The sequence below is a fragment of the Chlamydotis macqueenii genome, chromosome 2 (assembly GCF_036417535.1).
Source record: "Chlamydotis macqueenii isolate bChlMac1 chromosome 2, bChlMac1.mat, whole genome shotgun sequence".
NCBI classification, from domain to species: Eukaryota; Metazoa; Chordata; class Aves; order Otidiformes; family Otididae; genus Chlamydotis; species Chlamydotis macqueenii.
In genome coordinates this window covers 98,922,707-98,936,673 of record NC_141557.1, presented here as the reverse complement: position 1 = coordinate 98,936,673, position 13,967 = coordinate 98,922,707, and the positions used below count along the sequence as shown (strand labels likewise).

The 13,967-nt window shown below is 48.4% G+C and overlaps 1 protein-coding gene across 2 annotated transcripts in view; it reads left to right on the top strand.

Moving 5' to 3' along the window:
* The first annotated feature begins 1,013 nt into the window (after positions 1–1,013).
* The window catches only part of NR4A3 (nuclear receptor subfamily 4 group A member 3), a 29,699-nt gene continuing 16,745 nt past the window's right edge, over positions 1,014–13,967 (top strand). Inside the window, exons 1-5 of one of the 2 annotated variants that reach the window (XM_086740517.1) lie at positions 1,014–1,402; positions 3,977–4,126; positions 6,760–7,646; positions 9,852–9,981; positions 10,957–11,129. In XM_086740517.1, the coding sequence (XP_086596643.1) occupies positions 6,762–7,646; positions 9,852–9,981; positions 10,957–11,129 (1,188 nt within the window). In that variant the 5' untranslated portion in view covers positions 1,014–1,402; positions 3,977–4,126; positions 6,760–6,761. The remainder of the gene's footprint in view (positions 1,403–3,976; positions 4,127–6,759; positions 7,647–9,851; positions 9,982–10,956; positions 11,130–13,967) is intronic. The other variant, XM_086740518.1, reaches the window with a different exon arrangement.

Genomic DNA, 13,967 nt, shown 5'->3' with positions numbered 1-13,967 from the left:
AGAGCCCCTCCGTACCAAGCACGAGCACAGCAAACGGCCGTAACGGCCGCAATGACAATCGCCAACGGCCCGGCGGCCGGAAGTTAACGCAGCAGCGGGCACGGCGGCGGGGGGACCGCTACCCCGGGCAGGCAGAGACACACAGACACAGACAGACAGACGGACACGGGCACACAGACACGGACAGACAGATACAGACAGACGGGTACGGACAGGCCGGACTTTCTCAGGGCCGCTCGCCCGGGCGCCCTCTCCCAGCAGCGCCTCCCGCAACCTGCTCTGCGCTCCTGCGCGCTGCAAAGTTTCGAAAGAAAAGAAAAAAGAGAGGAGGGAAAAAAGGAAAAAAGAAAAGGAAAAAAAAGGAGAAAATAAAAAAGAATAAGAGAAAAGAAAAAGTTAAAAAGAAGAAAAAGGGGAAAAAAAGGAAAGAACAAGTAAAAGAAAAAAGAAACCTTTAATAATTCCTCGTGAAAGTGCCACTAATTAAGGAAGGAAAGCTCTTGTCCCCTTGAACCACTCCGGTAAAGAGTTGCTGCATTTGCCAAACAACACAACAGGGTCGCTGTTGTTGTTGTTGTTGTTAATAATAATAATAATAATAATAATAATAATAATAATAATAATAATAATAATTTTAATCTATCTCGGGAGCGGCTCCCCAGCCTGCGGCGGCCGGCCGGCCACCCCGTCCCGCTGCCGGCGGCTGCGCGGCTCTGCGCGGCTCGGCTCGGCGCTGCGCGGCTCGGCTCGGCGCTGCGCGGCTCTGCGCGGCTCAGTTCGGCGCCGCACAGCGCGGTGCTGTGCGGCGCGGTGCGGTGCGGCGGGCTCGCGGCGCACACACTGGGGCGGAGAGGAGGGGGGGGGAGGTGTGGGGGGGGTCAGTAGCGTCAGGCTCCCATGGCGTCACTATTGACGTTTCGCATTCCAGCCGCTCTATGGAGAGGCCGCTAGGGCTCCTCTCACATAAATGACGTTCAGAGAGAGGGAGAGGGAGAGCAGCGCAGAGAGGCGCCTCCGTCCCCTCTCTCCGCACAGGCACACGCGCACCCCGCGGCACTCCTCGCAACCGGGGACGCGGCCGCGGGTCCCGGCCCGGCTCCCGCCGCACGCACGCACCGAGGCGCAGCGCGGCGGCAGCGGTAGCGGCGGCTCGGCATCCCTTTCGCCCGCCCGCCCGCTCCCTCCCTCCCTCTTCCCTGTGCCCGGGGACGGGCTCCTGGCTCCTCGGGCTTTTGCAATCCTTTTCCATGCCTCGGGATAACGCACCCTCCGGACCTGCAGCCGCCGGGAACCTGCGGAGTTTTGCGTCTCGGGTCCTGCCGCTGGACAGCGCCTACATGCGCCTTTAAGGAAGCGGGCACCTACAAACTAGATGTAAAGACGGAACCTCCACAGCAACCGAGTACGTATACGAATGAGCAGAAGCGGGACGACGCGCGTGTGCGTTGCGTGTGTGTACCTGTGTACCCCACTCTCCTCCCCACAACTCCCTGGAAGTTGCGGCGCCGGGGCAGATGCTCGGGAGATGCCGGCGGCTGGGCAGAGGCGCAGCCGTGCCGGGCTCTCCCTCAAACTTTTCCTTCTCCTTTCCCCGCCGCTTCCTCGCTCCCTCCCTTTCTCCTCCCCGTGGATGCTCATTTGCCGTTCGGCTTCCGAGCTCCCCCGCTGGCTTCAGCGAACCCGGGGGGCACCGCTGCCCCTCGCAAAACGCGGGGAGGGGGGTGATAGAGGGGGTCGAGAGGAGCAGGAGCCGGTGGTACTAAGGTATTTCTGCTTCTTGGTGATGTTGTCATGGAAATGATGCTGCCAGCGGCGGTGGGGAGTTTACAGCGCCGGTGATGAATGGCAGCAATTTGTCTCCTTCCTTTAACTGTGCTTGGGAAATAGGCGGCGGTTTTGTTTGCAGAAGTTCGAGCTGCCTGGTAGGGACGGCGGGGCAGGTGGGGATCAAATCCCATTTCGGGAGAGCGCTCGCCCCGAGAGGCAATATTGCCGGAATGTGACATGCCGTATTGAAATGAGACAGGATCTTTGCTCGGCACGCCTGCTCCTCGGAAAGGTGCTCTTTTCCCTCCGGAGGTCAAAAATGGTAACGGAGGACCGGGAGAGTGTGGAGGTGGGCGGGGGGGTCTCTGCGGTGCCCCGGTCCCCGCCGCGCCTCCCGCTTCTGCCTCCTCGACAGCCGCGACAGAAGTTTCGGTCCTGGAAAAGGGCGAGAAAGCGCGGGCGCTGGGTTGTGATAGGATGCCGGGGGACGGCTGTCGGGACGGCGTTATCGCGATAGCGTGTCGCGGGCGGAGAGGCGGCTCACCTTCGGGCGGCTAAGCCGCCTAATAACGGGGTTGTTTAACTTGCGATTTTGGGAGTCGGTGGATTCCGTGCGAGGATATTTCCCAGGGAAAGGGCGGAAAACGCTGTTTTCTGCAGGGGGATTGGTGTGTCGGGATCGGATTTTTTTTTTTTTCCTCCGGTGGGGGAAGTTTAGGAATGAATCGCTAACTTTTATCCAAGCCGCTTCACTCGATTACATTCTTCGCCCTATTTTTCTCTCCTCCGTGGAGACCGTTGTATGCTGGAGTCGAGCCCCAGTTTGAAAAAAAAAAAATAAAAACAAAACCCAAACCAAAAAACAAAAAAAAAACCACCAAACCCAAACCAAAACAACAATGGACTAAAACAGACCAGACGGTTTCTTAGGAGGTGAATCCCGTGGATATTTGCTGGAGTGACCGTGCGGCTCGGGGTGACCCTCCCACCCCCCTGAAAAAAAAAAAGAAATAAAATAACAAAAACCAAACCTCGCGAACTAACCGGCGGTGGAAATCGAGCTCGAAACTTTTTAATTCAATGGAGCTTCCCCCTCCGCGGTCCCTCCCGGGTAAATGAAAGGTTTCGAAACTCGCCTGAAGAAGTCACAATCACAATGGGAGTATTTCACGGTTCCCTCCTCGTATTACAGGGCGGGGAGGGCTGTCACTCGGGGCTGAAATAATGTAAAGTGTATAAAGAGGGGGGAGGAAGAAAAGAGCTTTGACGAGGGGAGTTATTTCCTCCTAATTTACAGCCCTTACGGCTCTGCGCTCCTGGCTGGGGCGGCTGCGGTCCGGAGGGGTGCTGCGTGGTTCAGAGCGCAGCCAGTGTCTCTTAGGTTACCGGTAGCTCTCGGGGAACGGTGCGGGGGGGAGCGGGAGAGAGGAGTCCCGGGGCGCTCCGAGCCGAGCGGGAAGCCGCCTCGCAGGAGCTCGGGAGGGAAGAAAACCGGGGGGGTGGGGGGGGGGAGAAAGGGACGAGCTGACAGTCACCTAACAAACCGGGAGCCGGGGGGAGGTCAAAGGCGAGGGGCGCGGAGAAGGCAAAAAAGAAAGGAAAAAAAAAAAAAAGGAGCGGGAGAAGGAGCCGCCGAGGAGCGGCTCGCGGGCATCCCCCCGTGCTGCAGCCGAGCCCCCGGCCCGGGGAGCGGGGCCCGGAGGCGCCGCAGGTCGGGTAGCCGGGCTGGTAGGGAAACCCCTCCAGTCTGGCCGGTACCTTCCACAGAAACTTCCAGCCTGCTGCTGTCCCCCACCACCCGCTCAAAAAGAAAGTTAATTCCCGCGGGGAAGTTGGGCGCGCCGGGATGCTTCCCCGCTCGTTGTAGTCAGCCCCCCGATCCCCCCACCCCAGGCTTCTTTCTCGAGGAACAAACCGGCGGCTCCCTTGTCCCCTGCTTTTTGTGCCACCAGGCAGCGGGAGCCGGCAGAAATGCGCCCCCCGCCCGGCTGTCCCCCTCCCCAACCCGCGGGGGCGAGGCGGGGGGCTGCCCTGCGAGCGTGGGGGGTTGCGGCGGGAGGGGGGAGGGTCGCCTCTCCGGCTCCCCCCCCCCTCCCCCACCGAGGCGCTCCGCATTTGGGGGGAGGTGTTTGGGGAAAGGGTGTGGGGGGGGGTCGCTCCGCCGCTCCCCCGCCCTAACGCTGCTTTCTCCCCCCTCCACGGCGGACAGAGCCCGGGTCGGAAGAGCGCCCTCCGCCGAGGCCAGGCCCCGCACCCGCCTCCGCAGAGAGGTCCCAGCCGGCACCCACCCCGCCGCCGCCCGCCGCCGCCTCCGCCCGCACCTCCAGCCCCACCATTCAGCGCGCAAGATACCCGCCAGGTAAGGCCGGGCCGGTGGCGGGGAGGAGGAGGAGGAAGAGGAAGGATGAGGAGGGGAGGGCAAGAGCTCCTGCCACCGCCCCTGCCCTTCCCACATCCCTCTCTGGGTCGCTCCCCGACGGCCCGTAGCGGGGCGGCGGGGTATTTAAATCCCAAAAGGATTTGGGCAACGGCCACCCTTTCACGGAGGCTTTTAGCGGTACCCTAGCCGGGCACATGGGGGTTGCGAGCCCCCAGGCAAAAATGTGGCCGCTTTTAGCGGGGGGGAAATGAGTGGGGGTGTGAGGGTCCCTGCGAGGAACCCAGCTTGCTTGGCCTTAAACTGGGCATCCCTCCTGACAAGCTCTCGCAGAGGTAGCAGAATAATCATCTAATAGCTCTGAATTTTTGACCCATTCATTTGGGCTTTGATGACAGGTTGCTCTTCAGTGCGCCTCCTGTGGGGTTTTTGGTTTGTTTGGTTTTTTTTTTTTAATATTGTTGGGTAAAGAAGAAAAAAACCCCAGGTTATTTACTCTGCAGGGTAATTAACATTGGTGCCCTAAGTGGAAAAGTAAGGGTTAGAATTAGTCAGTCGAGTGCGCTGGCAAAGGGCAAGGTAGGAGGAGTCCCGCAGAGCGGATCAGACCTTTAGGTTAGGGATACTTTTTCTGTCCTCAGGTCGGACTTATTTTAGACATGTGTTTTCTCACTCCACTTTGCACAGAATTCAGTGACATAACCCCATTATGCTCAGAAAAATGCAGGAAAAAAAAATAAAGTCATCGTGATCTGTTTCCCTCAGCTCCTGCTCATTTTCTGAGCTAGCAAAAAAAAAAAAAAGCTTTTTTCTTTTGTAGGGCTGTGTATCAACACTTCTGCTCGTGACATTTGCTATCCGCTCACTTATCTTCCTCAGTCAGTTCTCAGCAGAGGTGCACGGAAGGAATTTATTTCCCCTTTTGTTTGATTCAGCACTGATCACTACATCTTAACAGACAGTCCTTAAACTAACAAATGATAGTAAGAGGACTTACCATGAAATGCATGTCCATGGAATGGCATGGACAGAAATTGATAGGGAAAAAGAGAACGACAGAAAAATACATGAATAGCATTGGGAGGCAGGGCTTACAAAAGGGCTGCCCTGCTTTTTTCCTTAAGTACTTGGATTTACAAGCAGGAAGGTCTTAATTTCAGAAAACAGCACTGTTTTTTTTATTAGTTTTTAATGTTTTCTCGAGCAGAAGAAAGATCTGAATGGTTGGTGATGGTAGGATAATTGAAATCTGGTGCTCAGTTCAAATATGTTTATCTGCAAAGCAGGCAGGAAAGAATTAAAAGTTGATTTAACACAAATTATTTGGATTCCTGCATGCCAGGCTCAAGTGAATATTTTAAAATTGTAAATGAAGGGAGTTTTAGAACACTTAGGAAAACCCTATTATTTCCAAAGCAGCTTTTTTTTTTTTAGTATGAATTGTTTCTCAAGTGCTTTTGGAAATTAAATTGCCATGATTAAGAAGAGATGAACTGCACTTAAGTTTGATACACATTTTTCTCCATGTTTTCTTTTCTTTTTATGAGAGAATGTATACTCCTTGATGCATTTTATTCCTCTGCTGTGGAACTGAAATACAACATGCGCTTTTGGTTTGGGTAGCAAATATTGGACTAGAATATCACAGTACTTAGTAAGGCAAACCTCAAATGGATTGCAGAATCGGGTCCATTACTTCCTGGGAGCAACAGAGGAAATAGCAGACGAGTGGGAAATGTAAAAGGAAAAAAAAATCTTTAGAGCCAGGCACTGTGTTACTTTGACCATCCCAGCTATCAGTGAGCCACATTAATTTTTGTGATGAATAGATAAAAACCATTATATGAGCAACCTCAACCTTGCTTTCCTATGAAAACAGAATCAGAAATGCCACGTACTTTGTCTCTTAGGTGGTTGCAAATTTAGGGATATGTTGTACCACCCACTTTTTTTAGGAGAATGTTCTACTGCAGATAAGCCTGAAAACTACTAGTTAGACAGCAACCTGAAATTATTAGCTGACCAGAAATTAGCTTCAAAGGCCCAGAGTGGAGTAAGCAAAATTGGTGTTTGCAAGTCTGAGGTAGCCAACACTGTGATATGAGTCGTTCCTCTGACATGCGCGGCAGAGGCTGTTTCTTTTGAAATAAATACCATTTTTAATATTACGCGTTTGATAATCTCGTTTACCCTTCATGAAAATTTTATGGCACGGTTGCATGCATACAAAGATAGATTTAGAGCCATCAACTGTTTTCATTCTGCTTATCTAATTCTCATTGACACCTGTGTATATTAAGCAGCAGATGTAGGGCAGCTTGAGACGGCTTCTCCTCTCGCTGACACCAGTATAAATCTGAGTCGCTCCGGTGACTTGATGAGAGCAGGCTCCCTAATACCTAAACGCTTAGTCGATTCCCCATGCCTATTTCTCGTAGAAAGGCACAGAATGGAGGCTAATTTATAGCCCCCCCATCCAAGCAAAAGCGGGAGTCGAATGTCTTCACTGAGCTCCGTGAAATGTGGGAAAGCTTTTAGGAAAGAAGTTCGCTGGGGCCCAGGCCGCAGCCTCGGCGTGCCGGGCCGGTTGTTAACGTCCCCCTTTGCCCTTGCAGATATGCCCTGTGTGCAAGCGCAGTATAGCCCTTCACCGCCCGGTTCAAATTATGCAGCTCAGACCTACGCGTATGGCTCGGAGTACAGCTCAGAGATCATGAACCCTGACTATGCCAAGCTGACCATGGACCTGAGCAGTACCGAAATCACCGCCACTGCCACCACCTCCCTTCCCAGCTTCAGCACCTTTATGGAGGGTTACTCCGGCAGCTACGAGCTCAAGCCTTCCTGCCTCTACCAAATGCAATCTGCCTCCTCCAGCCAGAGGCCCCTTGTCAAGATGGAAGACACTCGGCTCTCCCCGTACCAGCCCTCACTGCCACCCTCCACCGACGAGGGGATGCCCAGCACTTCCATGTACTTCAAGCAATCTCCGCCCTCCACCCCCACCACGCCTGGCTTCCCCTCTCACCAGACCCTGTGGGATGAGCCCCCGCTGCAGCCCACCCAGACCTGCCTGCCGCCCGGCCACCTGATGGACACTGCCCCCATGAAGACCGTGCCTCCCCGCTTCCCCCTCTTCCACTTCAAGCACTCCCCCCCTCACACGCCATCTCCGGCTCCCCACATGTGCTACGACCCTGCCTCCCTGAGCCTGCCCCTGGCCTCCGACAGACCCTCCGCCAGCCAGACGCCCATGGAGAGCCATGCCTACGGGCTTCACCTGGCCAAAAGACCAGCCGCCTTAGCCTTCTCACCGCTCGGCCTCAACGCAGCCACCTCCAGCCTGATGGGTGAGAGCAGCGGCGGCGGTGGCAGCGGCCTCCCGTCCCCACCTAGCAGGAGCTCTTCGTCCGGTGAAGGCACCTGTGCTGTCTGCGGGGATAATGCCGCCTGCCAGCACTATGGAGTACGGACGTGCGAGGGCTGCAAGGGCTTTTTCAAGGTGAGAGTTCTGCGGTTTGCTCCCCTCCCTGCTTCCCCCAGCCTCCCCTCCCTCCCCCTGCCTGCCCCAGTACTGTCCTGCTCCTCCCCCGGGGGCTCGGGGGCCTTGTGTTTTAGAGCTCAGAGCCTCCTGCAGCAGGGCGTGATGGATGCCCACCCGAAGTTTTTGAAGGATGCCAAGGCAGGCCCTCCATCGGGTAAAAGGGTCAGGCAGTCTCAGCCCAGAAAGGGCCGTAGCGGTGAGCTGGGCAAACCACGTCCCCGGTGTGCTGGCATCCCTCAGCAGAGCACGGGTCACCCCTCTCTGAGCTATAAACTGCCGTTTGTTCCGTAGCCAAACTCACCTGGAGAGTGTCCAGCCTGGGTTTTGCTCAGTCACTCGTTCCAATTACACCTCATTTTTACGTGAGGAAAGAAATCCAGGAATCGTAAATACCACTTGGTATTTCAGCCGGTTGCCGCTGCGCCGTGTGTTGTCCCGGGGTGGCTGGGGTGAGGAGGAGGGCTGTAGGGTTGGCGCCCGGAGGAAACCAATTTCACGCATGGGACAAACCCAAGTGCTCCTAGTTTTAGTTGGTCGCTGCCTTGTGGTTACTCTTCCGTTCAGGAGCCCGGTGAGTCCTCACCAGCGGAAAGCTGTGCCTAAGCACTGCACCGGGGTCCCGCTCTATAACGGGGAAGGATTTGCAGCTGAGCAGCAGCACCAATAACTCACAGTTTCTCAGCGGAAACTCGGTGCTTGTGTTTTTAAGATGTCAATACCCTCTTTTTGCTCTTTGAGTCAGGCGCTTTGTAATTTCCTTTGAACTGCCCGAGTTCAGATTCTAGTAGTATTTTCAGAATTAGCTTGTGCAAGTGAAGAACTGGGGACAGACTTTCAGGGGATGGTTCTGGGCAGCAGGTTTAAGATCTGACAGGTTTGGGGTTGATTTGGTGTATTCCTTCCTGCACAGATAGCAGTCGTGCCCCTGTTCTGGTAAAAGATATGATGGGAACAAAAATAGTCCAAAAATAATCGAGGGGGAGGGCTTACGGCATTTATTGCACACAGAGCTGCTAACGTTGCTTAATAATAATCCTTTAACAACGTGGTAAAATACATCTCTCCTGTAAAATTCGTGTGTTATTTAAATACAGTTAGAAAGGGAGACACAAATAACCTGGAAATAGCAGCTCCGATGGGCCCGATCCTGCCCCTGTGGAAATCAGTAGCATACCCTGGACTGGGAGCAGTACCTAGAACTTATTCTGCAAAATTAAACAGTTTTCAGCTCTAAAGCACAATGAACAATATTTTCCATCTTTCTTATATTTAGTACGTTGAGGCTGCTATTTGAAAAGGAATACAAATTATGAAATAACATTTTCCCATTAATTTAATTGCAATGAAAGATTTAATAATGAACATTGAGCTGATAAATTTGTTCCTGTTCTGATGTCTTTCCTATTCATGTCTTTTTTTTTTTTTTATGCTGAGTTATTTATTGGTGTGTCTTTGATTTTAAGTATGGAAACATATAATACATTTTCGCATCAATATTTGTAACATTCTGGCAAGGCTTACCAGGTTTTTACAAATTTTAAATTCATTGTATAGTTTCAAAGATTGCTTTAGAGTTAATTAAATGTATACAACTACAGTATAATTCTGTTTATTTTTTTTTCCCAGGTCAGGTTAGCTTTCCCAGGCTATTTAACTAAACGTATTTTGTAGGGGTTTCTGGTATTTTTCTTTTTCTCCCTGATGATTTTAATGACTAACCAAACCAGTTATTGTGGTATTTGACTAACAATAGTGATAGCAAGAGAAGTACATCGCAGATCATTTTGATTTTATTTTAATAAGGTCAGCAATAATCAAGGGAATGAACCAAGTAGAAAATTGTTCCCAAAGGGATATTAAAAGCGGAGATAATCTAATCCCCAAAGGTAGATGCGATGACCTGGTAATTTCAGATATGATTTTATCATTCAAAGTTGCCTGTCTCCAGAGACTTGCTTCAGAACAATCCTAGATGATTTTCATTGTCAGCAGCTAACACTAATAAAATTGTTTTTCCTGGAGGCTAGTGTGTTAGGAAATTAATTTTATCTAATTATATGAATTGCACTGTCGCTTTTCATGTTGTAATTAAAACGCATTTTGTCAGGTTCTAAGTTGTTCAAGAAACGATCAGTTTACTATTTTTCTGTTGCATTTTCACAGAGAACAGTTCAGAAAAATGCAAAATATGTTTGTCTGGCTAATAAAAACTGTCCAGTGGACAAGAGACGTCGTAACAGATGCCAATACTGCCGGTTTCAGAAGTGTCTCAGTGTCGGCATGGTTAAAGAAGGTAAGGACTTCTGCTATTATTATCCCAGACACTGAAATATTACGTTTAATGAATCTGTCTGTGTGTGTGCATGTGGGCATGGACGTCTTTGCAATGAATTTTACAATGATGGGATTAATAACTGACCCCAAGGTATGTGCATTTGTATAATAATGTATTGATTGTCTTCTTTTCACCCATATTATCATATTTAGACTTTAGACCCCAGAGTTCAAGAACAGCAAGGTCACGAGAGGATAATTTGACACTGGCCAAAATGTCTCCTTTATTAACTTTGAACGTTGCTCGATAGCGCTGTTGGCTTCCCCCTGTTATCTCACTGGGGGCTGCACTGGTTTGTCTGCATTTTGACAAAGGATCTTGTCTCATTCCCATAAGCTGATTGTAAATTTGCAATTAATTTAAATGGAAACAGGATCAACTCATTAGTCCCAATTCTGCAAATATTTAAGTATGTGAGTAATGCCGTGTGAGCCATCCCATTGCAAATACTAACATGGATAATATAACCTATATAGATAGCGTGACCATATTTTTCAAATGCTTCCAGAAAGCTGAAAACACTTTGAATGAACGACTCTGCCATTTAAAAGGTGCAGCAGTAGTAGTAGGGACATGAGAATGTGTGTTTCACATTCAGTTTTCTTTTGGCAGTAGAGCATCTCTGTGTGTGCATGGGCACACACACACACAGGTGCATAGATGGGCTGCAAACAAAGCACGAACACTGGGAACGCGGCAGGGCTTTAAGTAAGCGGCTACATTGCTGCTTGCAGTCATAGGTCTGACACAATTTTGGGATCACTTGTGTTCCTTTGCGATCAAAGGCATCAAGAGCTTGTGCTGAAACTGGAGAATGCTCTTATTTTTGCCGGGCTGGCCATCATAAGAAAAGCAGGTGTTCATTCTGATCCGTCCTTTGCTGGTATCCTCACAACTGATTGCCTTTTCTTTTTTTTTTTTTTTTTAATCTAGTTGTCCGTACTGACAGCCTGAAAGGGAGAAGAGGTCGGCTGCCTTCCAAACCAAAGAGCCCCTTACAGCAAGAACCCTCTCAGCCCTCCCCGCCCTCTCCTCCCATCAGCGTGATGAATGCCCTCGTACGAGCTTTAACCGACTCCACACCCAGGGAACTCGACTATTCAAGAGTATGTCTCACTTTTCTTTGCCTATTTGTTTTCCATGTAGAAATGATTAGTGAACTGTGTTTCTACTTGCCAGCCAGTTTGCTGAAATGAAATTAAATGTGAAGTTTGGATGAGGGTAGAAATTTGTCCAGCCAGCCATGTCTTTTCATGGTAGGTGGACAATGTGGGGAAAGGAGGTGCAGTAGAAATTAGTAACTGTTCATTGTGAGGATCTCAGTCACAAACTTATCTACAGGATATTCCATGAGTGAGTGAAAGCAAAAATGCGTGGATAAATAGAGCATTCTTCTTGCAAAAGGCTGTGCCGACACGCTAGCAATTACAATTTGATCGATTAACCTACCAAACTCCAGAGCAGTACTTATATATCTAGTATCTTAATTTCCAGATTTGAAAGCTAAAATCTAATAGCACTTCCCTAATATTCAGATAGAAGGGTTGTGCAAAGTACCACTGGATGGACAGGGCCATTTCTACTGAAATCAATAGGAATTTTGCCATTATTTGGCTTTGGATACTCCAGCATGAATATTTCTTCAGTAAAATTCACATTTGTAAAACAAACCTTTTAAAATAAAAATTCTAAAATATTATCTCAGTAGAGCTTTACCAGAGATTATATATTTGGTAACCTTGTGCTTTAATGTATCATATTCACCATTTAAATATTCTTGGAATATTTTGAAAGCTTAAAAAACTGTTCTGTTGTTATTAAAATACAGTATTGAAATGGCTTGTCAAATGCATTTTTAGGCAGGTTGATAAAGGAGAAGACAAAAATACAGCTAAAGAAAAACAAGATCAAATTCCTTCCCCTTAATGAAATATGATTAAATCTGAGACTGTAAAAAATACAGTACTCAGACAACATCTACATTGGTCATTTATCACTTGTTGCTAAGTAATATTTAATACTAAAACATATTTGATTGTAATTATGTAAAAATGACATCAGTCTATTTTAGACTATACTTACATATATCATTTAGCAATTCTAAGCATGCTTTTCTTCAAGCTAATCTGTGAGTATACAATCATATAATTTTCCAAATTATTATTAACAATCTAGCTGTTCAATATCTGACAGCCTTTTAGGGGTACAATGCATTAGCCATATTTACACGTATTTTAACTTGCCCAGAATATCTCAGGGGGTCATTCTGCAAATACCAAGGTGCATGACGAGCTGTGCACTTTGACAGAAATCAGCTGGGTTCCACAGAATTGCGGGCATATAATAGCCCAGGCCATGAAAGCAGTATCTAACCTTATGTGATTCTTGATTTATAGATATAAAGTTCTTTTGCATTTACAAAAAACTGAACGAAAACTGTGTATTTTTTATGTGACTTTTTTTCTTTGTTCTGCAGTAATTATTTTTCTTTTAATGAAAACAGCCCATAGATCTAATTGTTCAACAATTCTGTTGGACGTTACAGGAAGCATGTGATTGACAGTAAATTAATTTAGTCTTGATAGCTAAGAGATTAAGTATGATATCTAAGTTTTTCTTTATAATAAAAAATAAAATAGTCTGTTATGCCCAGCAGTACTGAAAAGATAGAAATATGCTAAAAGAAATTAACAGATTTTTATGTTTTTCCTAAACCTTATACTTATTCTGAAAAGTTAAGGGAGATCAGAAACAAAAACTAAGATTACCTGAATTAAATATGCCGTAAACACATTGCAATGGTAAAAAATCCCTTTGAAGAATAACCCTGCACCTGTAAAGATAACTTACGGCACGTTCGGCTGGGCTGTGACCCTGCCAAGCACCACAAATGGGTAGATCTGGAAACTTGGCTTTGGAGTCAGTCCTAACGCTTCTGCAGACACGACCTTAATGTTTAGCATGGTCTTCATGTTTACAAGCTGTAATGTCTTGACCATCTTAAAAATACTGATGAGATTTTCAGAGGCGAACGTGTACCCTTTCCCTCCCTCCCCAAAAAAAAAACCCCACAAAAAAAGCCTCCAAAGAACAAAACCCAAAATAAATTACATAAGCTACGAATTTTAAACCAAAACAGATTGGAACTGGTTTTGTTCAGAACATGGCTACTTTTCATTTCAGCACTGGTTTTAACTTACCAGTCCACAGCAATGGTATATTGAGGTATTTGGTTTCAAAAAGCAATTTCTAGGAAGAGAATTTGGTTTATGAACTCCTTAAAGGCCAAGGGCCGCAGTCTGGTCTCACACCTGTTTTACTGGTACAATTCCACGAGTTTACACTTCTAAGTAAGTGAGATAAGAAACAGACCCTATATCTTGCCGGCCTTCTTCATGCAGAATAGCCACCAACTTAAACCTAAATGTTGCCTTTTTGGAGGGAGAGATAATAATTTAGCTAATAAGCCCCCCCACACTCCCTTCCCCAGCCAAAAAATTAAGCAAATGTCAGGGCTTTTGAAAAATCAAGCATAGCTTCTCCTCTTGTGCAGAGAAGTTATTGTTGGGCTTTTGCAGCTGTAGCAGTTGATGAAGGTCTGGTGAAAGCAGGCAAAGGGTAGAGCGAGGTTGTGCTGTCCAGCTCCCCCAACATCGGGCTTTCCGAATCTCTTTAGATACCCTGTACAAGTCAATGTTGCTTGCTACATGTGCAACCCCCTCCTTGAGCAACAGTTGGGTTTTATTTAATTCCCAGAGGAGCTCTGAGTAAGAGGGTAAAGCAGAATTTTGTCTTCTGGGTTTCTCCCGGCGTGCCTCCCGTTTGCACAGGGCAGGTTAAGAAACGGAGATCAGAGCCCTTCCCTTACTGTGGCCCCCTGACCGAGGGCAGGCTTGCTAGCTGACTTGGTCAGAAGTTAGGTCAAATATCACCTCTTCTCAATG